This window comes from Schistosoma haematobium, chromosome 4 (assembly GCF_000699445.3).
Source record: "Schistosoma haematobium chromosome 4, whole genome shotgun sequence".
Taxonomy (NCBI): domain Eukaryota; kingdom Metazoa; phylum Platyhelminthes; class Trematoda; order Strigeidida; family Schistosomatidae; genus Schistosoma; species Schistosoma haematobium.
In genome coordinates this window covers 11,300,680-11,326,046 of record NC_067199.1, presented here as the reverse complement: position 1 = coordinate 11,326,046, position 25,367 = coordinate 11,300,680, and the positions used below count along the sequence as shown (strand labels likewise).

The window sequence follows — 25,367 nt, the reverse complement described above, 5'->3', positions numbered from 1 at the left end:
ATAAAATCCCTCCAACAAGGTCACACGTCCTACGAGCTACAAGTTTAAGGTCTACTGGTATCGCTCTAATTAATGCATCTAATGCCACTAACTGGGAGAGTGGTATTTATTCTTTATTTTATTTAGTGGCGCCGTCGATTCTTGTGGTGTTTATAAACTGGCGAGCTATGTTCTTCTGATCCCTTATTCCGATAAAATAGTGTTGCGGCCGACCGTCTAAGTCACCCGGCCTCTATGTTTTGTCTCCAAACTAAACCATGTTTGTTGCGAATGTTTCAGAACTAGCTATTCAACCAACATTAGGAAAACTATTGGACGAACCGCCACGCAAGAGGCGTGGCGAACGATCTTTAGTTATCCGTGAAGAATAGCTTTTTGGCGTACGTGGTACTAATCATTACATAAACGGGAACGTGATCTAACCAAATGTTTCTTTAAATATAGGCCATGCTTCTCCAATTAATGAGTTAATATTAACTGAATTGACAGTTATTACATCACATCCCTGGATGACCGATATTTTACCTTCCACGCATTCGAATGAGGATTATTCTGACAGTATGTTATGTCACAAGTGTTGTGTCTTTATGGCTCGCTAGTTATCACGTAATTTATTCGACAACCACAATACGACTTATTCGCCCTTGTACTGTACTTAACCGATGACGCTCTTTTGGTCTGATCAGACCAGCGTCTCATCGGTCCGCTGCTCACCTAGTCCGTCCAGCTGAGTCCAGAATGCCAACAACTGCCTCCACTGTGCGAATCATTTATTTCATACATACTGGGTTTATGTATCAACCAAACAGACCGCAACGCACCATAAAATAGGAAATAACATTCGTAGGCAATAAAGCCAAGATGTAGCTATGAACGTGGGAGACAGTAATTAATAAACTGGGTATAATTTAAGAACAGTAAGTCGTGCAGTAATAATCTATAAGTCAAAATGGAGCTTATAATAAGATGAATACAAATGTACACAATTTAATAACTGAATAGTTATACCATAAGAATATATAGATAATACTAGTCCATTAAAAGGTCTCAGAAGTTACTCTTAATTTAGTCTGCTCTAGGACATAACACCCCTCACTTTGAAGATCCGAAGTATAGATCCTGACCTCTAAAAAGCATGCGTAACTTTAAATTATTTCGTGGGGGAGGATAATGTCGGATCTTCATATCTCCAAGTTGCAAATAATATGACTTTATTCAAATCATGTTACTCGCATTGAATTAAGAATCTGTAGTGTCGGTTATTATGTCAAGCTCATATGTCTTATTCTAGCTTTCGGACAGCCGAACCTATTCATCCTACTTGAGTCACAGTTTGACATTGTTAATTATCCACTTATCAGTCTTGTCTGTTTTTATATGAGCGCATATGTGTGTGTACTCTACTTGTCCCATTACCAATCACATGTCTGTAACCTATTTTCATGTGACTATAAATATTGATTAACACTTGGTTAAATGGGAGGTTGGCCTACTCGCCACCTCTAGTGTGCATCGTTTTGCTTCTTTCTATTCCATTAGCTTCATATCCAAAATATATGTATTCAAAAGTCCATTCTCGTTATTTGACTTATATTTTTCCGTTATTGACTAACGCGATTTAAGTCGATGATTACATACGAGGATAAGCGATATATATATTTCATACGATCAACTTGGAGTCAGATCCCGGGTCACTAAAGTGGAGAGCCCGTCAACAAACATCGTCCGATCTAAATGACGACGAAGTAAGGGGCCCCACAAATCTAGTAGAAATGGCTAGATGGCCATTTGATTTGAGGTAATCAGGATTTGGTTCTCCTGGAACACTTTCTTCAAATTCATTACGAATCTCATTAGTGGATTCTAGGTTTCTAGGAAAATTAACATCTAACAATAGTGGGTTAGATTTTTGACTATAACTTGGTTCGGCCGACATATCTTTCTCATTTTTATAAGAAATTTCGCCGAAACTATGTGCATTATTATGAGAACCCATATCTAGTACATTGTCATGAGAGATCGGATAAGTTGGTTCAATATAAAATTTTGTCTCCCAATGTTTTGCATGCCATTTGGAACAACTGGGTTCATCGTACTGCTCCAGTTATTTTCTGGATATGAGTCCACACAGCTTTCTCGAATAATATCACATGGACCATAATTTTATTCTAGCTGAAGTTTATTTCCCGAGTTAGACAGGGCCAATAGTGTTTCATTTAGTTCTGGACTCTGGGCTTCATCCACTGGATTTGTTTTTTGGTCATTTGGTATTGTCACAATTTCTTGTGCATTTGGCAAGATATTGCTTTGCTATGAGCCGGACAATTTACCAATATTACATTTTGCGTCAGGTATAAAGGGAATTGAACCCTCCACAGGATATGCTTCTGAAATGTCCATAACTGCACCATTGTCTGCATCATAAATAGATTCTTTATTTTTTTATGTTCTGGGATATCTCGTTGAATAAATAGTTTCCCCAAAACATTTTCCAGGAGTTCAAATGGTTGTTCAAATGGTTGTGGACGGAATAGAAGAAGCTTTCGTTTAACAGGCTTCCGTGTCTAGTAGCAGGGGATCACCAAATCCTCCAGGCAGGAACCTAGGTATGTTAACAATAAAACAGGAAAAGAAATTGGTAAATCATAGTGTGATGCTGTCCTTGGTCCTTAAGAATAGGTCAAGTTGCCTCTTGAAGGATTCCTGAGAAGTCGCTTGGACTAGCTCGGCCGGCAGTGAATTCCAGCATTTGACAACTCTTAAGGAGTAGAAGTTGTGTCTACATTCCGTCTTGCTATGTTGTGTTTCCAGTTTCCGGGTGTTACCCCTTAGGTTATTATTCGAACTAAGCTTAAGTAGGTGTTTAAGAGGATGTCCAAAAGTGTTAAGAATACTATAAGCCATTAATAAATCACCTCTAAGACGCCTATATTCTAATGGGTAAAGGTCTAGTGAACGGAGGCGTTCTTCGTAAGGCTTAGATTTGAGCAGCTAACATTTGCTGCTGATGCTGCTGTTACAGCAGCAACTATCGTAAAGAAATCGCCATTTTTGCTGCTAATATTGACAACCTTAACTCCAAAATCACCTGCTTATTTCTCTTCAAAATCTACGCCACCAATTGTTGTATTATTTCTTTTTATTCGCCAAGCACTAAACACGAATTAAAAGACATCATGGTAGCGATTTGCTAGCGCTGTGAGAACATTTGTCTGGTCGAAATCTTCCTTTTTATTCTTTCTTTTACAGACATATCAGGTCTTAGTCGAATGTTGGTCTTGTTGTAACTTCGAGCACTAGTTGACAAGTGATTTTATTGTTTTGCCGACCCTAGGATTACCCTGAGGAGTCTATGTGATCTAAGTCCATTACTTTTTCAGTCCTCTTATTTATTCTTAACATTTTTATATGAGCTGCTAAATATTTATCTGGTAAGATGGTACGACTAAATGCTGTAACTTTGTACGAAGCATACGCGAGTCTAATTTTCATGGTTATTTAGTCCTGCCAAATTATTCGCAATAATATTGTATGACACCAAGTTTTTTCTAGCCACACTAGGGTTACGTACAGACGTGCCTTAGCGGTGTATTTCATGACTCAAAATGGAGTCCTGTAAAAGGCTTACCAACTAAGCCGATGTTGATCGTGCCTTTTTTCATTGTCTCAGCACTGCCTTCCACTTCTCGTCAATCGGGACAGTCACATTGGGACTGCTATGGACAGTGACGTTTTTACTTAGGTCTTCATACACTACTTTAGAATCACAACCAACAATATCTAATGATAATTCACTCCTTGTTTGTTTCAGAGGAGATTTCAGCTTCTCCTGTTTCTCAGAAGGGTGTTTGGCTCATTGACAGCACATACTACGCTGGCGCATTTTTTGCTGCCAATATTCATGTTACTAATGCAGACATCATCAACTCTCTTGTTGGTCAATGTCAAAAGACCCGCCGTCTTCTTCACCAGCAATTTATCACTCAAAGAGCAAAACATGCGATGCCAGTGGTAGTTGGGCTAGGAGCATCTTTTGTAGGCGGTGGGAAATTAGACGGACAATCAGCTGATAGAACCACTTTTGGTACTATGTGGTCAGCGGAACGTCACTTGACCCTAGCCAAATCATCCGGGAGTCAAGTCAGTGAGTATTAAACAGTTCAACTACCCACATCAAAGTCAATGACAGTTAACGATCATCAGGCACATGAATCGGTCCATACAGCAGTGATCTTATTCTGTTCCTCACCCCTACTCTTACTAATACGCTTTTTTAATAACGTTTTTTTGCGTTGTACGGCCATCAGGGTGACCATGGTGCCTGGATGAGATGAAAGGATCATTTACGCTAGTTACTAACCGTGAGGTGTGACTTCGATGTTATATGGTTAGTCATACCATTCCCGTTTAACTCGAGTATGCCCCATTCCTTGAACACGGATAATCCACGCTATCAATCTACAACACTCATTGCATATCATTCCTTCCCCCACAGGGAAGAAACGATTTGGTTATCCACACTCATAGGTGCAGCCGACCACTTCAAACAGATTTAATGAGAAAACATTCGGTAATATACACAAGATATTAACTAGTATGAGAACCAACTAAAAAAAGGAGTGCCTCAAAACGGATTTTAAGAAACTGTCAAACTTTAACCGTAATAGTTCGAGTCAAAGTGGACCGAATATGCTTTTGATCCAACAAATACTTAATGATTTAAGCAAAAACCACTTTATCATATAAAAGCTATGGGAATTCATTGAATTGATTTATGAAGTGTGAAATTGGTTTAAATTTTCCGTTCATATAGATTGAAACGTGTAAGTGACTTTCTTAACTAACCTTCAAGTGCGCAACCACCAATAAAGAGTGCTGCTGAGTCTTTGACTAGTTTTAGCGGATTGTGGCTCTTTAGTTAGTACGATATGACTTTCAGATCTTATCCAGGAAATATGCTGTAAATGCCCATAATTTTCCTGTATATGAGCCACAGTTTGACTTATTCAAACCAAATCTCCCAGTAAATCAACCTAGTGAAAATGAGGCGAGACTATAACTTGTGGACGACCTTTGAACGAATCTTAAGTAAGCTTGAGAAATATTAGCCAGTCAGCAAACAGTCAGTATATAGAGTAAAAATATGTTATACAAAACCAAGGAAATAAAATGGATACACTTCTTATACGTGGTTCAAAAACTTGTCAAGGTTAGAAAGAGGTTCAGAGGTTCTAAAATCGTAATGCATGCAGTAGAGAAAATCACCTGTATGGCTTCAGAATAGCCGGCCTCTGCAGCCATGATAAAGTCTCAAAAACGCTTTCAGTCTCGACCACATAGCTTCAATATTGTTTATGTGCACTCCGGTTGTTAAGTACACAAAATACCACTTGTAGGAGTCTGTACACTCTCCAACCGTCCGTGTATGTTGTAGTACCTGGCTGCAGCCAGTGTTACTAGTGCTTTTATTATCCAGTTCGCAATAATTGTCGTAATTTGCCTTAGTTGGGAATTATATATGGGGCTTTCATCACGAACTGACATTAGCTATAATGCCAAAAATTTATTTGAATGGATGAAAGGCTTTCGCGTTAAAATCCAAGATGTATTATCTTGTACCTGATTGGTTCCTCCACAAATTATAGTCCCGCCGTTTTATTTGTCATAGCCGCTCAATCATTACGTCTTGTACAAAATTCCCTGTGAATCGATCGTACATTGGTATTAGGCACAGAAGTTGGCACCGTGACCTTGAAATATCTCAAACGCTTCTGATTGGCTCGTCCATAAATTAGAGTCTCTCCAAGACAGTAATTCCATTCCATTTCTTACCTTTCTCGGAGGAACAGGTGTCCATTGCTGGATAATATGTTTCCCCAAATTTCCTCCCCCGAATTTCATCAACATATTTGTCTTCGAAACGCACGTCAAAAATGGGCTTATTCTGTAAAAAGCAACTAGAATACGCAGTCGACAACATATTTAGTCCAACAATGTTTAAGTTTTAGCCGAACAGTGTGTAACAAATTTAAATACGTGGGTTTCAGTTTCAGTTCGAAAAGGAAGAGAGGTTTGGTGGCCCGATAGTCCTGGCAATGATGCTTTCTCAGCTGATCCAACTTCCTTTCGAAAGAGTCGATGGATGGAGCCTCAATCACGTGCTGAGGTAGTGAATTCCACTCGTTGATGATTCGATGGGAAAGTCGATAGTCAGTTGACAAGTTATTTCTCCTGGGCTTTTGAACTTTTTGGGAGTCCTCGTAAATTCTTTGTTTTGGAAGACAAAAAATGAGGGCATATCTGTGGCAAATTTATCACAATGAAATCTGAAAACTGTAATCAAGTCTCTCCTAGTTCTTCGATATGACAACGGGAACAGATTTAGCTTGGCCATTCGAGCATCATACGGGAGTTAGGTGTTCCGGGAATCATCTTAGTTGATGTTCTCTGAACCTTTTCCATAAGCTCACTGTCTCTTTTTTGGCGGGGACTAGCCGCTTGTATGGAGTACTCAAGTTTACAACACACGAACACTGTACACAAAGTCAAAAACGTTTTCGCATCGACGTGTTTAAAGGCCCTACGTATTGACCATAAAGTTCTGAAACCTTTGGCGGCTATTGCACGGCAGTGTATAGTAGTCTTTAAGTCTCGACTAACGATGACATTGTGTGTCTGGACAACAGATATCTCAGTGTATGTACTATTATCTATACCTTGATGACCGATATGAATCACAATACACTTGGAAGTATTTATCGGCAACTGCCAGGTTCGAAACCATTCAGATAATTTCTTTAGGTAATTTTGGAGTTCTAAGCTATCACCCTTACTTCGTATCACTCTCCATATCTTGATATCATCAGCATATAGCAAGAACAATGATGATAGTAGACGAAGAAAAGCATTTACACACAAGAGGAATACATCGGCCTCAAAACTGTACCCTGGGGCACCCCACTAAGTACAATTTCCCAGTTTGAAAACTGAGTTCACTGGTACCCTTTGTTGGCGCCCAACTAGGAAGTATTTTATCCACATCAATAGATTGACCCCAACCCCGACATTTCTTAACTTATGTAACAGCTGGTTGTGCGGAATTTTGTCAAACGCTTTGCTGAAGTCAATGTAGGCTGCATTTATAGGTAACTTTTGGTCCTTAAGGGAGCACCAGCTTTCACAAGCCACTAATAAGTTTGTGAGACAGTGAAGATGCCACAGATATTCGGAGTTTGACAACGCTTTAACCAGTAACACCTTTTACTATGAGTCGTACCCACCAAGTGAAATCAAAAGACAGAAGCGAGGAGGTTTGAAGATATATTTGACAGCCTATCAATATATCGAGGATCATCTGATCTATTCTGGCTAACGGTCGCAGGGGTTGTTGAGATCGGCGTTCCTACTCGTCATCTGGTGCAGATACATGACCGTGCGCTTTCAGCTAGATATGTCCACTAAAACAAATGTGGTCAGCGTTCAATGTCGAAAACTTCAGAGCTATTTATTTTGGGGATTTATTTACCACTACAACAGGAATAACCTATTCTAAAACCATGTTGCCTCTCCGAAAGGATCCGGTTTTCATTGAGGTACTTAAATAGCCTCTTCCGAATAATGTTAGGCTAACGGGTCGGTAATTCTCAGGTTTAGATTTCATACTTGTTTTGAAGACAGGACTTACTATGGAATTCTTCCAGTCTTTTGGCAAACGACTCTGGGTAACGGATAGATTAAATCATGTACTTAAAGGGTTCGTACCGAAGTTAGCTAATTTCTTTAATAACCTAGGGTGCATTGCTCCGTGGATTTGACTATATCAAGCTTATTCAGCAGACTAAAGGCATCGCGCGTGAACTGAACATTTGCAGTACATAATAAAAGTAGTTTTTTCAACAGTGTTGACCGAATAGGAAAAGAGGGGAATTATTAGATATATGCTCACAAAGGAAACCAACAGTCTTAGTTAACGGTACGTTTGTAAAAAGAAAGTTTACATCAAAAGAATGCAAAGTCTTATCTTTAGTATTATAATATTAATTATTGTCCTCAAGAAGATCAATTAGTTCAAATGTATCTTTTAAAGAAAACTCATAGTTTATTACGAATTAGGTTTAGCAGTTTCACTAGCCAATCTGCTAGTTCATGTTTAGGTGAACCACACATATATAATATTTGTCGTAATGGATTATTGGGTTTATGAATTTTAGACAATCCATATAAACTCGAGAGAAAAGGTCCGGAAGGTTTCAGCATATTAAGTTCTTTTTTGTTTATGACATTCATTCTAAGGAGCTTCAGTAGATTGAACTGTACTCTGTATTCCAATTTTCTAACATTAATATTTGATGGAACGTCTTCTAAGAACTTACTCTGATAACCAAGTATAGATAAAAGTTTTACCTTATAGTCACATGAATTAATAACAACCCGAGAACCTTTGTCAGGTTTGAGGATCACGATATTTGATTTACTTTGGAGGCTTTTTTAAAGCAGCGAAATGTTTAGAAGTCAAAATACTCTTGTATCTGATTTGAAAACCGTGAAATTGGTGGACAATATCAACCAATTTCACCTATCTAGTGCTATTGGGACCAGAGGGTTCAATTGATCATAGAGATTTTCGAATTGAGGAGGTTTAAGGACGAATTCTCAGGTTTATTTTTGTTTTTGTATGTTTATTGAGTATTTTATGTTGGTTTACTGTGATATATAACGTCGGCTATAGTGATCCAAATAGCATTTACTGTTCTGTTTTTTTGGATATTACACGCTTAACTCAATGTTCTTTTCACTTAAGTCATGCTTGAATTTTTTCCCAGTTTGGATAACCATATTCCACGGCTATTCCTCACATAATAACGCTTTCCTTTAACACTGTTTTTGGTAATTTACTCTGGTACGGTGACCTAGTCGTTAGTGGATACAGCTTCCAACCGCTAAGCCTTGGTTCGAATCCCGATCGGCCCGCTTCGACTTCAGCCACCGGATACTATCATTAGCCTTCACACTTCGAGCTTGAATCATACTCAAGTATCTAGTGAACAAACTAAAAAATGAAAATCGTCATAATAATTTATTTAACATTTATTTGTTATTAAACAATGATATATATGATTAGTGAGATTTTCCATTAACGAATTACACCCGTGACTGTTACAAATAACTGTACTGGCGAATTAATTGCGTTTGAGTGTGTGCATTCGATTCCAGTTCTAACAAATCTTTGTAAGGTGGTTGCCACGGTAACAAGTTTTGATTTAAATTCTTTTAGATGTCACGTCTGTCAGTTAACCACAAGTTAGAGACCATTGTATCATTGGATACGAAAACAAAAGAACTGATTGTTGAAATTGAAAACATTAGTAAAGGAATCAATAATACGAAATCTTGTCGAGAAAAACTAGATTGTTACCAAACTAGAATTAGAGAGAATCTCGTAACTATTAATTCGATTTTGGATGAATTGCAAACGTTCGGACGTGGAACAAACATTTCATCTACAAACAGGACACTGTATGAAGCAATTGTTCAGAATAAAAAACAACTCTTCACACTGCAGGTAATATACTTTCCACATTAGTCACCTTGTTTTATGTCTCTTCAATTAAGTGAGGTTTACTATTTTTTATGCGAATGTGTAATAATATTAGTGTAATGTATTCATTCATAACAGCAGTGTGTCACAGTTAAACTAATTTCACAACTTGGCACCGCAATATCGTTTTATGTTTTCTATGTATCGCTTTATTAAATAAATCTATGTGCAGACTGACCAGCAGGATCGGAATCCTGATGCAACTTTCGGGATAACTAGTGCAATCAGTGTTTAGTTAATGTTTGGTAAATGTATTCGAATACAGTGTTTAGTATCTGTGATTCCGAAGCATCATTTACATGATACGTAATGTGGTGGGTTGGAAAAAAGCTATAGATAGCCAAACGAAAACACGCCATCATTCCATGAGGTTATTGACTGTTGAACTGAACCGGGCCAGAAGGTTCAGAATCACTCACAGTAATACAGGTGCATTGACTCCGTCTCCCTTTAGATTATAAGTTTCCATGGTAATTAGAAGTATCCGAATTGATGTACTAATAATTATTTGAGGCAGGTAGAACTACATGAGCACAAATGAACGTATTATATTTGGAGTTCGTAATCAGCACGCAATCAAGTACTGAGGAACCATCAGTTAATACAAATACCACAGTTTCTTAAGCTTTTTATCCATGAGTCCATATATTTTAACAATCATAACATTTATGCTTAATCTTTTCAAATACCACTAACAGTTATTACTTATACTACGCAAACATCTGTTTGATAATGCGGTACGGTGCACATATGTACTGGGTTCTACGTTGCATAAGACTGACTGACTGATAGAATGGATCTTATCGAGTATTTTAAAGCAATCAGTCCCTTTGATGAATTTCGATGATGTAATGAGAAGACGAAGACTATCAGAACTATGTAATATATTAGCGCAATACATTTCGAACAATCTGAACACACATATACTTGTTAAGAGCATTTATATATAAAAATAAAAGGTCAACTAGACCGGAAATGGGGTAAGAGGAGATAAGTATAATAATAAGAGTAATAATAATAATAATAATAGTGTGAACACAATTCGAAACCTGATCACTCTGGATAATAAGTCAATATTACCAAGGTAGGTTTAAGGTAAGAACAAACTGTTTTTGAATACACAAAGGGGTTTGAATTTTCGTATGGCTAAGGCTTCAATAAGCCTTAATATACGCCCTTTTACACTTTTATACAACACCACAAAAGCCGAGTTTAGATCAATCTTACGGCCTGTTTCAATTATATGTTTAAATGGGAACTATCTGTCAATTGAAGAAATGCAAGGACCTTATGACGATGATAGGGCTCAATGGGTTCTTACGTTACACCGTCAAGCTTGCGTTAGTGAAATGTGAGATCAATTTTCTCGAAAGCTGTATCGAAAATAATGATTATCCTAAACGTTTCTGGAAGGCACTAAGGCGAAACCATATTCATCCCAATGCAAAAACACTCAAACGTCATGCACTCAATTATATCGATGCTATCAAATCTCGAAAAGTCGAACTAGATCGCAACATATCTCTAAGAAGTCACGCCTTGTTTGAATTGTCGTTAGATGAACGTAAACAATTTGAGGACTATGTTACTAATGTTACGGAAAAACAGCCACAAAAAGCTAAACGTAAACACTTGGAAACATTGCAACACGTAGACGTGATTAAGAAGTTTCCAGAACATCCAGAAAAGTATGTATTTAGTCACTCTTCTATTAAACTTTCACCAGTCCAAATACAGGCCTTATCATTGGGTCCGAAGTTCTGTAACAGCACCTTCAAAACTAGTAGACTTCATACACAAATACAATTCGAAAACCTATCAAATCAAACTCATGATCTTGTGCCAACATCCCCAAAAAATTTTCAGCACTTTAAATCCACATTAGTGGACTGCAGTCATGGATACGTTAATGCACAATGTAGTAAGAATAACCTATTAACTAAGAACCATTTGGATCAGCTAATACTCCTGAAAAGAAATAAGAATTTAATCCTAAGTAAACCTGACAAAGGAGCTGGTGTAGTACTACTTGACCACCAAGAATATTTGGATAAAATGAAATTAATTCTAGAGGATGGTACTAAATTCTCCAAACTTAAAGAAGTTGATAAAACTTTGCAAATCGAAGAACAGCTAACAGATGTTGTTAAAATTCTTAAGAATAAGGGGATAATAACCCAAGATTTATATAATCACATACGTCCCATGGGTTCAATCATCCCGCGCTTATATGGACTACCAAAAGTACATAAGCCGGGTTTACCGTTACGACCTATTTTGGATATGTCGGATTCACCATACCACACAATCGCCAAATGGCTAGCGGAAATATTGGAACCGGTTAGAAGGCAAGTATCTAAATTTTCTATTCATGATACTTTTCAATTTATTGATCGTATTAAGGAGGTTAACACTTCCGGAAAACACATGTTATCGCTTGACGTTAACTCTTTGTTCACTAGCGTACCTTTAACCGAAACGATATGTTATATATGTGAGTACATTGATTCCGACAACATAGATCTAGGTTTGCCGACTGAACACTTGAAAGAACTATTGTTACGCTGTACTTTTAATGTCCAGATTAGTTTCAATAATGAAATATATAGACAGAGGGATGGGATCGCAATGGGGTCTCCATTGGGTCCGATTTTAGCAGATTGTTTCATGGCAAAACTAGAAAACGACCAACTAAGCTCAATGATCAGTCAATTTCACCTATACGTCAGATATATGGACGACACGTTTATCGTTTGTGACAATAATATTGATTTAGAGGATATTTTAAACACCTTTAACTCATGCCACCCTTCTATAGACTTCACGTTAGAAAGGGAACGGGACTAATTAATTCATTTTCTCGATGTACGTCTGATGAGGAGTAATGGTTCTTTAAAAGATCCATCTTTAGAAAACAAACATGGAATGGACAGCTAACCAACTTCTATAGCTGGGTTCCGTTAAGTAGAAAGAGAAACCTCATCCACTCTTTATGTTATCGAATACATCAGATATGCAGTAAGGAATGCATTAACGAAGAACTTGAATTCCTCAAGAAAACCCTGACGGAAAATGGTTACCCAGAACGGTTCATAGAAAAAATATGAATAAAAGTAGTTATGACAAGAAACCTAATTGCTCCGTTACGAAGAAAAACCTTTATATAAGTCTGGAATTTAAAGGTGATCGAACATCAGACGTAATCAAAAATCGTCTAACAACAACTATTAGAAGAACATTTAATGCAGCTAAACTACGAATAACCTTCATGAGTAGGAACTTATTTTCTGTGTCCATAAAAGACAAGCTTTCGCGTCTGGTCGCCTCTATGTGCATCTACCAGTTCACCTGCTCTTGTGGAGCAAGGTACATTGGCCGTAGCCAGCGCTCGCTTTCAACTCGGATACGGGAACATATTCCAGTTTGGTTCCATAAGGGGAAAGGAAAGCAGTTAGGAGTTCTATACTTGAACACCTAATCGACTGTAACCATTCCACAGATCCAAAAATGAATTTAAGGTTGTTTATATGATTCGTTCAAATCTACCCAGATTTCTTCGTATCCAACTGTTAAAAATAGCCGAAGCTCTTACCAACCATCCAGGAGCTTAAACCAGAACTACGTGTACAAAAGAAGTACGTCTTATCGTTATCGTTACCTTGGCCTTAATTATTTTGATTATCCTATTATTATTATTATTATTATTATTATTATTATTATTATTATTATTATTATTATTACTGCATTCCTCCCCTTTACTTATGTCTTATATTCTCATTGTTTTATTCGTGAATACTCATCATATCACCATATTTATTTTTACACCTATATGACCTTTAATTATATGTTTAGCAATAGAGGATGATGGATGTTTATCCTCTGCTCTTATTGGGTCACTTGATTGTATTTGTTTCTGCAGCCATTTTGGCACATGTTCACACACCTAATGTTTAGATCACGATTGCTCCTCCCTTTAAATTGGTAAACACAGTGGGATGTGACACAATCGTTTTAATGTCTTTTAGGTTTTGGATGAAGCATGCACCTTGTTCTTTCTTTGATAATGACCTTTGCTGCGCAATACGTTTTATTGATGACTGATTTAAGTCTGTTTCAATAAAAGGCTATTTGAATCACCTCTGAATGATAAGGTGATGTAGACAGGCTTTGTTTCTACCAAGGCTACAGTAAGTCTCACTGTACCATGGACTTTCCATCTATTTATGAATTTCAGAGGATAACCATTTTCTATTAATGTTTTATTTAGCAACCTAGCATCATCATCAATGGCGTCATTTGTACAAATACGATCAAGCTTGTTGAAAAGACAGCTTATCAAACCACGTGTGTATTGCACAGGGCAATAACTATAATAACTAAGGTATTGACCTGTCCATGTTAGTTTTCTAAAAATGGATCGCTTGACTGAGCCATCTTCTCGTCTACTCAGAAGTATATCTAAGAAGGGAAGCTGATCGTTTTCTCCTCTTCACATGAGAGACTAATATGGTTTTGGAGAATGTTAAGTTTATTTAATAAACGGTACATATCCTCTTTTCTTTCACAAACAACTAAGATATCGTCCACATATCTCTTATAAAGTGACATGTTTCCGATTAGGTCATCGGCCAGATTTTCAACATGTGCCATGAACACATCTGCTAATAATGGACTACCCATAGCAACCCCATCAATCTGATGAAGGTATTCACCTTCAAAAGTGAACTGAACTTTATCAGTACATAATAATAGTAAATCTTTAAGAAATTTTACAGGTACACATGATTGAAAATTGTTTACAGATATGTAATCACATAATATATCAATGGTTTTTTTCAAGGGTACATTTGTAAACAAGGAATTTACATCAAATGAACACATTGTCTTTTCCTTGATATTAATATCACCTAAATGATCAACCAGTTCAAAAGAATCCTTTAGAGAATACTTACATAGATGTCTTCGAATAGGGTCCAACAACGTTGTTAACCATTTAGCCAGATTATGTGTAGGTGATTTGTACATTGATAGAATTGGACGTAAAGGAACATAAGGTTTGTGAATTTTAGGTAGTTCATATAAATGAGGGTACTCGGAACCCATAGGTTTTAGAAAATTAAATTCCTCTTTATTAATAATATTCATGCGTAGCAATTTTTCTAGGTTTGAATTTACTCTTCCTTCGAGTTTGCTAATACCTCCAAATTCAACATCAGGCATAAATTTACTTTCATCACTAAGGGTGGATAACATCTTACTTTTATATTCACATTTATTCATGATAAGTACGCCTGATCCTTTATCAGGTTTTAACAAGACAATATCAGAGTTTGTTTGTAGTTCTTTTAATGATTTAAAATGCTGAGAAGTTAATATGCTTCTCTGCTTCGGTCCAACATTATGAGATTGGTGTGCTATATCCACTAGTTTAGCTTTACACCAGCTTTGATTATTTAAAGACGTAGGGGTTAGAGTACTCAGTTGATCATATAGATTTTCAAATTGGGCATTTATTTCCAATTCAGACATTTGCGTTATAGGGACCGAGAAATTAAAACCAAGAGAAAGTGCCTCCTTTTCGTTAGCAGATAATACAATGGAAGATAAATTAGTGACATACTTTTCAGGACTTACTGGGAATAAATTAACTTGATTAGTAATAATACAAGATTTTCGAGCTTTTTACTGATCCTTTCCTTTGTTTTCAAAATGACATTACTGCAAAAGTTGGTGAATTTAATATGGCAGACTATAGATATTTCATTTAATATAGGCAATGTTTGGTGTGATAATTCAATTAAATTGATCAGTTTGTCTTGGTAAATTATCTGTATATGATTTCACAATCGAATAAGATGTGAAATATTTGGTTGTAATTTACTTGAACTCAAATTCTTGTATAATTGATTTGGGAATATCTGACTCGACAAACAAGATTTATAGAAATATCTATAGTCTGCCATATTAAATTCACCAACTTTTGCAGTAATGTCATTTTGAAAACAAAGGAAAGGATCAGTAAAAAGCTCGAAAAATCTTGTATTATTACTAATCAAGTTAATTTATTCCCAGTAAGTCCTGAAAAGTATGTCACTAATTTATCTTCCATTGTATTATCTGCTAACGAAAAGGAGGCACTTTCTCTTGGTTTTAATTTCTCGGTCCCTATAACGCAAATGTCTGAATTGGAAATAAATGCCCAATTTGAAAATCTATATGATCAACTGAGTACTCTAACCCCTACGTCTTTAAATAATCAAAGCTGGTGTAAAGCTAAACTAGTGGATATAGCACACCAATCTCATAATGTTGGACCGAAGCAGAGAAGCATATTAACTTCTCAGCATTTTAAATCATTAAAAGAACTACAAACAAACTCTGATATTGTCTTGTTAAAACCTGATAAAGGATCAGGCGTACTTATCATGAATAAATGTGAATATAAAAGTAAGATGTTATCCACCCTTAGTGATGAAAGTAAATTTATGCCTGATGTTGAATTTGGAGGTATTAGCAAACTCGAAGGAAGAGTAAATTCAAACCTAGAAAAATTGCTACGCATGAATATTATTAATAAAGAGGAATTTAATTTTCTAAAACCTATGGGTTCCGAGTACCCTCATTTATATGAACTACCTAAAATTCACAAACCTTATGTTCCTTTACGTCCAATTCTATCAATGTACAAATCACCTACACATAATCTGGCTAAATGGTTAACAACGTTGTTGGACCCTATTCGAAGACATCTATGTAAGTATTCTCTAAAGGATTCTTTTGAACTGGTTGATCATTTAGGTGATATTAATATCAAGGAAAAGACAATGTGTTCATTTGATGTAAATTCCTTGTTTACAAATGTACCCTTGAAAAACCATTGATATATTATGTGATTACATATCTGTAAACAATTTTCAATCATGTGTACCTGTAAAATTTCTTAAAGATTTACTATTATTATGTACTGATAAAGTTCAGTTCACTTTTGAAGGTGAATACCTTCATCAGATTGATGGGGTTGCTATGGGTAGTCCATTATTAGCAGATGTGTTCATGGCACATGTTGAAAATCTGGCCGATGACCTAATCGGAAACATGTCACTTTATAAGAGATATGTGGACGATATCTTAGTTGTTTGTGAAAGAAAAGAGGATATGTACCGTTTATTAAATAAACTTAACATTCTCCAAAACCATATTAGTCTCTCATGTGAAGAGGAGAAAACGATCAGCTTCCCTTCTTAGATATACTTCTGAGTAGACGAGAAGATGGCTCAGTCAAGCGATCCATTTTTAGAAAACTAACATGGACAGGTCAATACCTTAGTTATTATAGTTATTGCCCTGTGCAATACACACGTGGTTTGATAAGCTGTCTTTTCAACAAGCTTGATCGTATTTGTACAAATGACGCCATTGATGATGATGCTAGGTTGCTAAATAAAACATTAATAGAAAATGGTTATCCTCTGAAATTCATAAATAGATGGAAAGTCCATGGTACAGTGAGACTTACTGTAGCCTTGGTAGAAACAAAGCCTGTCTACATCACCTTATCATTCAGAGGTGATTCAAATAGCCTTTTATTGAAACAGACTTAAATCAGTCATCAATAAAACGTATTGCGCAGCAAAGGTCATTATCAAAGAAAGAACAAGGTGCATGCTTCATCCAAAACCTAAAAGACATTAAAACGATTGTGTCACATCCCACTGTGTTTACCAATTTAAAGGGAGGAGCAATCGTGATCTAAACATTAGGGTGTGTGAACATGTGCCAAAATGGCTGCAGAAACAAATACAATCAAGTGACCCAATAAGAGCAGAGGATAAACATCCATCATCCTCTATTGCTAAACATATAATTAAAGGTCATATAGGTGTAAAAATAAATATGGTGATATGATGAGTATTCACGAATAAAACAATGAGAATATAAGACATAAGTAAAGGGGGAGGAATGCAGTAATAATAATAATAATAATAATAATAATAATAATAATAATAATAATAATAATAATAATAATAATAGGATAATCAAAATAATTAAGGCCAAGGTAACGATAACGATAAGACGTACTTCTTTTGTACACGTAGTTCTGGTTTAAGCTCCTGGATGGTTGGTAAGAGCTTCGGCTATTTTTAACAGTTGGATACGAAGAAATCTGGGTAGATTTGAACGAATCATATAAACAACCTTAAATTCATTTTTGGATCTGTGGAATGGTTACAGTCGATTAGGTGTTCAAGTATAGAACTCCTAACTGCTTTCCTTTCCCCCTTATGGAACCAAACTGGAATATGTTCCCGTATCCGAGTTGAAAGCGAGCGCTGGCTACGGCCAATGTACCTTGCTCCACAAGAGCAGGTGAACTGGTAGATGCACATAGAGGCGACCAGACGCGAAAGCTTGTCTTTTATGGACACAGAAAATAAGTTCCTACTCATGAAGGTTATTCGTAGTTTAGCTGCATTAAATGTTCTTCTAATAGTTGTTGTTAGACGATTTTTGATTACGTCTGATGTTCGATCACCTTTAAATTCCAGACTTATATAAAGGTTTTTCTTCGTAACGGAGCAATTAGGTTTCTTGTCATAACTACTTTTATTCATATTTTTTCTATGAACCGTTCTGGGTAACCATTTTCCGTCAGGGTTTTCTTGAGGAATTCAAGTTCTTCGTTAATGCATTCCTTACTGCATATCTGATGTATTCGATAACATAAAGAGTGGATGAGGTTTCTCTTTCTACTTAACGGAACCCAGCTATAGAAGTTGGTTAGCTGTCCATTCCATGTTTGTTTTCTAAAGATGGATCTTTTAAAGAACCATTACTCCTCATCAGACGTACATCGAGAAAATGAATTAATTAGTCCCGTTCCCTTTCTAACGTGAAGTCTATAGAAGGGTGGCATGAGTTAAAGGTGTGTAAAATATCCTCTAAATCAATATTATTGTCACAAACGATAAACGTGTCGTCCATATATCTGACGTATAGGTGAAATTGACTGATCATTGAGCTTAGTTGGTCGTTTTCTAGTTTTGCCATGAAACAATCTGCTAAAATCGGACCCAATGGAGACCCCATTGCGATCCCATCCCTCTGTCTATATATATTTCATTATTGAAACTAATCTGGACATTAAAAGTACAGCGTAACAATAGTTCTTTCAAGTGTTCAGTCGGCAAACCTAGATCTATGTTGTCGGAATCAATGTACTCACATATATAACATATCGTTTCGGTTAAAGGTACGCTAGTGAACAAAGAGTTAACGTCAAGCGATAACATGTGTTTTCCGGAAGTATTAACGTCCTTAATACGATCAATAAATTGGAAAGTATCATGAATAGAAAATTTAGATACTTGCCTTCTAACCGGTTCCAATATTTCCGCTAGCCATTTGGCGATTCTGTGGTATGGTGAATCGGACATATCCAAAATAGGTCGTAACGGTAAACCCGGCTTATGTACTTTTGGTAGTCCATATAAGCGCGGGATGATTGAACCCATGGGACGTATGTGATTATATAAATCTTGGGTTATTATCCCCTTATTCTTAAGAATTTTAACAACATCTGTTAGCTGTTCTTCGATTTGCAAAGTTTTATCAACTTCTTTAAGTTTGGAGAATTTAGTACCATCCTCTAGAATTAATTTCATTTTATCCAAATATTCTTGGTGGTCAAGTAGTACTACACCAGCTCCTTTGTCAGGTTTACTTAGGATTAAATCCTTATTTCTTTTCAGGAGTATTAGCTGATCCAAGTGGTTCTTAGTTAATAGGTTATTCTTACTACATTGTGCATTAACGTATCCATGACTGCAGTCCACTAATGTGGATTTAAAGTGCTGAAAATTTTTGGGGATGTTGGCACAAGATCATGAGTTTGATTTGATAGGTTTTCGAATTGTATTTGTGTATGAAGTCTACTAGTTTTGAAGGTGCTGTTACAGAACTTCGGACCCAATGATAAGGCCTGTATTTGGACTGGTGAAAGTTTAATAGAAGAGTGACTAAATACATACTTTTCTGGATGTTCTGGAAACTTCTTAATCACGTCTACGTGTTGCAATGTTTCCAAGTGTTTACGTTTAGCTTTTTGTGGCTGTTTTTCCGTAACATTAGTAACATAGTCCTCAAATTGTTTACGTTCATCTAACGACAATTCAAACAAGGCGTGACTTCTTAGAGATATGTTGCGATCTAGTTCGACTTTTCGAGATTTGATAGCATCGATATAATTGAGTGCATGACGTTTGAGTGTTTTTGCATTGGGATGAATATGGTTTCGCCTTAGTGCCTTCCAGAAACGTTTAGGATAATCATTATTTTCGATACAGCTTTCGAGAAAATTGATCTCACATTTCACTAACGCAAGCTTGACGGTGTAACGTAAGAACCCATTGAGCCCTATCATCGTCATAAGGTCCTTGCATTTCTTCAATTGACAGATAGTTCCCATTTAAACATATAATTGAAACAGGCCGTAAGATTGATCTAAACTCGGCTTTTGTGGTGTTGTATAAAAGTGTAAAAGGGCGTATATTAAGGCTTATTGAAGCCTTAGCCATACGAAAATTCAAACCCCCTTTGTGTATTCAAAAACAGTTTGTTCTTACCTTAAACCTACCTTGGTAATATTGACTTATTATCCAGAGTGATCAGGTTTCGAATTGTGTTCACACTATTATTATTATTATTATTACTCTTATTATTATACTTATCTCCTCTTACCCCATTTCCGGTCTAGTTGACCTTTTATTTTTATATATAAATGCTCTTAACAAGTATATGTGTGTTCAGATTGTTCGAAATGTATTACGCTAATATATTACATAGTTCTAATAATCTTCATCTTCCTGTTACATTATCGAGTATGATTATTTTCATTTACTGCCTTCTATTCACTGAACATTAGGTTTCAGTCGACTTTTTCCAAATTAGAATAGGAATGGAGATCAAACAATATATATCTCAATAAATCAAACCACAAAATGCTATAGTAAAAACACTCGAACGTTCTTAGAATTTACATAAAAATCTAGTTTCTCGATCCATCCACTAATGCTGGTCGATTAAATGTGAACCAGTTAGCGTATCCCGATTTGATTTTGGTCAGAGCATGCGATAGTCAGGACAATATCCTGTTAACATCTCTATCTTTTAGCAGGTTTGTAGGATATATTTGTGGGGGGAGGTTTTCCGTTATGGTTTAATTGGATGAAATTTTTGATTGTCGAAATCAATGTATAAAATGCCAATTGATATATGGACGCAATGATATAGTAGGACCTAGCGATGGCTACTCACAAAATCGTCTGTTTCGGTTTAAGCCGTCGAATTATTAGAAAAAAAGGACAAGGTTACTAATAGCCAGATAAATAGGCTTTCTCATGTAAGAAAATGACCTTATATAGAAATTATGAACACAAAATAAGCCTGATAAAATTCAAGTGATTGGAAGAAATTAACTTGTTAGTCACTTATTCTCCAGTCAATTAAGACCTGACTGTAAAGTCTAATCTTTGAGTATCGTATCAGATATGTTGTTGCAATCCAACTTCATCAGACTGACTTGTCTGCTCTTCATAGCTGTCCAGATTCTTGTCATTAAAGACATTGTATTGTTTTTGTGCCCTAGATTGAGCTCAAATAATACTGATAGTTGAATGTCGAAGATGTCAAACAAAATATCAACTAGTATTCTACGATGCTTCTCGCTAGTGAAGTTGCTTTCAAATTTTAACGTGTAATAGTCAATTTGGTAGACCAACTAACACGTCATAGATAACGTAACCTATTCTTTTCAGGATTCGATTGGCTATTCATGTAAGGCATTTGTCACGGTAATTCATAGCAAATACCTTCTGACAGTAAACAATCATTTTTGTGCTTCATAATGTTGTTTGAATTGCTTCTCCATAGATGTTTTGTTGAAGTTCATACGATGTCAGCGAACCAATAAAATCGAAAGATGTACACAATTATTTACCAAGTAAAGCTTCTATCAGAAAGATGTCATTGGGTGATTGAAGGTTCGGTGTATTGTAGTAGATGAACAGGAACCCACCTAGAATCTCAATGGTCCTCGCCCGTTAGATGTCTTCAGAGAGTCTTTGAATGTACCAACAAAACGCTCGACTCGACCGTTCGATTAAGGCTGAAGCAGTGACAATCGGATATAATTAATACCGTTCCGGAGACAAAATTCGTCGGACAGCTAACCCAAACTACTTTTCGTTATTACTAAGTCTTGGCTGCCGTGGTTTTCTTACTGGGATAATTTCAGTTAGGTTGGCTGTCAAAAGAATTTATGGCCAGTCGCAGTTACAACATGTGTTGTAAATTACTGTTGGGGTACACTATCGGGTCGTTCTAGGTATTGGAGCATTTCTGTTGACAAGCTCTTTCCATCTATATTTTACACTTGACTAACAGTCAAAACAAAATGCATTTCATTTGTGGCTGTTCTTTAGATGGTTCGGTTTGAATCGTTACTGAAATACAATCGTACACGAAGACAAAATCGAAATCGAAACCTCAGTTAGATTTATACCAAAATGCAGCACAATTTGTCAGAAAATGATTCCATTTTATTTGATAAATTAATATCCGTGTACAAATTTGCTAGATAAGTAAAAATATATGCAAGTTGCTAATCATTCGGTGGTTCCAGTACTTTATATATTAGTCAATTTTCTGTTCATTATAACACAAAAAGGTAGTCGTTTTGTTACTAATTTGAGACAGAATTCGGTAACAAAGCTTTTAAAATGCACGAATTGCTTAAGAAATTGTCCAGGAGACTTTTTCAAAGAGAAGTTTTATTCACTTAACCGAAAACTGTCATCGATACCCACGTCGATATTGTGATAATATCTCAGTTAATGATCATAAGACTTAACATCTTTTGTTTCAATGCCTGTTTTTTGTGTGAAATAGAATAGCATATCTCTCTATTCTTTTATCTTACAATAAACATACAACTTTGTGTTTTGATTTTCTAAATCCAATCCCTTCTCAATGATACGCACTGCTTGATCCTTATAGATTCTTTTCATTTAAAAAAAGGTCACTTTTTATCGTATTTGGGTTGAATTTCCTATGAATTAATGAATTATGTTTAATTGTAACTCAGATTTACGTTGGATGTAATTTATTGTTTGTATAAATATGTCTTCTAGTTATAATATTTATAGTCTTGTTTAATTTTATACTTTGAATATTTGTCAGGATCAATATCGTAAAGCTATCTTTGCAGCCAATTCAACTTTAGAAACTGTTGAAAAGGCTGAACTTACTAACCGTTCGTCAAGAACTGAAGTCGGTTACAAGATTTCCAATTTAGAAGAACAATATCAAAACTCATTGGAACTTACTCAAGATATGACGAGGTATGCTAGACTTCTAGCGGAAGAAGTTCAACGTGGAGCTGTTAATGCTGAATTACTTGAAAATTCATCAAATAAATTAATCTCGAATTATTCTGAACTGAAAGAAATGGCTGGACATATGAATCAGTCGAAACATTTAACATCTTTAGCTCGCCGGCGTCGTTTTACAGAAAGAGTGCTTTTCTTTCTAGCATTTTCATTTTTCTTTTTAAGTTGTGGAACTATATTTTTACATAGGATACCTATGGGACATTGGTTTTTACCATTTAGTTATTAGTTTTCTAATAATTGTCTAGTTTTCTATGGAATTATTTATGCATAATTAAATTGAGTTACTTGTACATCTTCTTTGCGTTGTCCTTTACCTATTACATTATTTCCTTAATTCTGTTATCTCGATTCCTCTTCGACTTTTTTTCTATACTCTTCAATTCAATCTCCTGCTACCAGGCATTCCACTTCTGATTGGGGATACATACTACTTATATCTGTCAGCCCAAGTAGCATACACCAAATGTATATTACTACAGATTCAATTTTTTATGTATAAAAACTACTGTTCGTCTTAATTTCAATGTATAAATTAAACTAATATTTCCGAATGTTTGTTTTTGGTTATTTTTGTATAACTGTATGAAACAAATATATTAATTTTTTCATGTGGTAAGTTACCCAAATTGATTACCTTCTTATCAGCCTCAGTTAGACAGAAATTGATTGTTCAACAGGTCGATCAATCTGTGCTAATCTTTCCAGCTTGTTTTCTAGTGGTGATCCCGCTTGTTCTTGAATGTGTTCACTGATGGGGCTGATAACACTTGTTGAGGTAGGGCGTTCCAGTCATTGACCATTCGATAAGAAAAATGTAATCCTACTCTGAGTTTATTTGATCGTAGTTTTTGAACCTTATTGCGATGGCCACTCAGATGATTAGTTCTGGGGGGGGTTGTTAAATGATAAGATATGTTAACACATAAACCATTATTCAAGATACGGAATGTCAATATCAGGCTACCTCGCGTCCCACGATAAGATAAGGCGAAAAGGTTTAAGCTCTCATTGTAGGGGAGTTTGGAAAGATCCATCGCTAACTTATTTCCTGCACATAACATCCTAAGTAAAACATGGATTAACTGTTTGGATGCAATACTTTAGGTAAGGTTTTACATGCATGGAAGCTATGTATCGTTGACGGCATACTGGTAACTATTACCGTGTCTAATGTACATTAGCATATTCTCTGGAAATAATTTCCAAACTCCAAGTTCGTGACCGTCTAACTAATTCGCCTGGATTAGCTGGGAGATCAAGATGATCAATTCTACTTATTTTTCTCCAGACTTTGACATTACCTGCAAGTAATTGTCGAAGACATCAGTCATGGTAATTTTATTGACGTAGAGGAGAAAAAATAGGCAGTTTAAGATGATGCCTTCGGAGACACTACTTTTAACTAGTTTTTATCCAAATAGTGTACTGTTTACCTTCACTCTCGGTCAGAGGGACTTTCTTATTCACTCTTGTATTTTATCTGATATTCCCAGGCTGGAGAGCTTTTGCATAAAGCTTTAGTAAGACACCTTATCAAATGGCTTGCTGAAATCTATGAATATCACATCAACAGAAAAAACGCTATCTTGGCCCACTGTCTAATCCTCCGTTACAGTCAGTAAGTTAGTTAAACATAAATGTCTATCTCAAAACCCGTGTTGCTTAGAAGTTAACAGGTCATATGATTCTATGTGACCTGATAACTTATCCTGAATTACTTTCTCAAATAAATTGACTACTATGATAGTTAGACTAACAGATATGTAGTTAGACGCGATCTGTCTCTTTCCATACTTAAATATAAGGTTAACAATACCATCCAATCCCTAGGGAGTTGAGACATGCTGAACAACACTGTGAGTGGTTCTGAAATGATATTCGTGCGGGGGGTGTGACAGCAGTCGTGATCGTAACCAATCAGAGCCAGGTTTGCAGCCAACAAGCAATGGAAGAACGGCCTTCTCAGTCACAAGCACCGGTCTCAGCAGTGTGTCTACGAGAAGTTTTAATAACAATATCCTCGGGTAAACCTAGCTGAAATAGTTTTAGAAATTAAGCTTTGGCCGCATCTGACTCGGCCACTGCGTCCGAATTGTCGTATAACAGTAATAGAACAATCCCATTATTTCGTTTCGTTCTCTCTACAACTACCCACCATTCCCAGACAGTGTGAATGGAACATTGAAGTAGGTCCCCCAACTCTAGCTGAAGTTAAAAAGGCTATAGTTAATCTGAAACGAGGAAGGGCAGCTAATCCAGATGGATTGGCTCCAGAGGTCTTTAAGGATGGTGGTCCAATTTTAGCGATTAAGTTGACTAAT

General features: G+C 36.2%; 1 protein-coding gene across 1 annotated transcript; it reads left to right on the top strand.

The window, feature by feature from the left end:
- The first annotated feature begins 7,676 nt into the window (after positions 1 to 7,676).
- BNIP1 (Vesicle transport protein S20) lies at positions 7,677 to 24,297 on the top strand. The gene is made up of 4 exons (XM_051215642.1): positions 7,677 to 7,753; positions 7,792 to 7,972; positions 9,275 to 9,562; positions 22,835 to 24,297. Exons 3-4 carry the CDS (start codon positions 9,275 to 9,277, stop codon positions 23,270 to 23,272), a joined length of 726 nt encoding a protein of 241 aa, XP_051066174.1. The 5' UTR covers positions 7,677 to 7,753; positions 7,792 to 7,972; the 3' UTR covers positions 23,273 to 24,297.
- Positions 24,298 to 25,367: the final 1,070 nt, after the last annotated feature.

Coding starts and splice junctions, on each gene's coding strand:
- BNIP1 (XM_051215642.1), top strand. CDS start 9,275: ATGTCACGTCTGTCAGTTAACCACAAGTTAGAGACCATTGTATCATTG. Junction 9,563..22,834: donor AACAACTCTTCACACTGCAG/GTAATATACTTT, acceptor AATATTTGTCAG/GATCAATATCGTAAAGCTAT.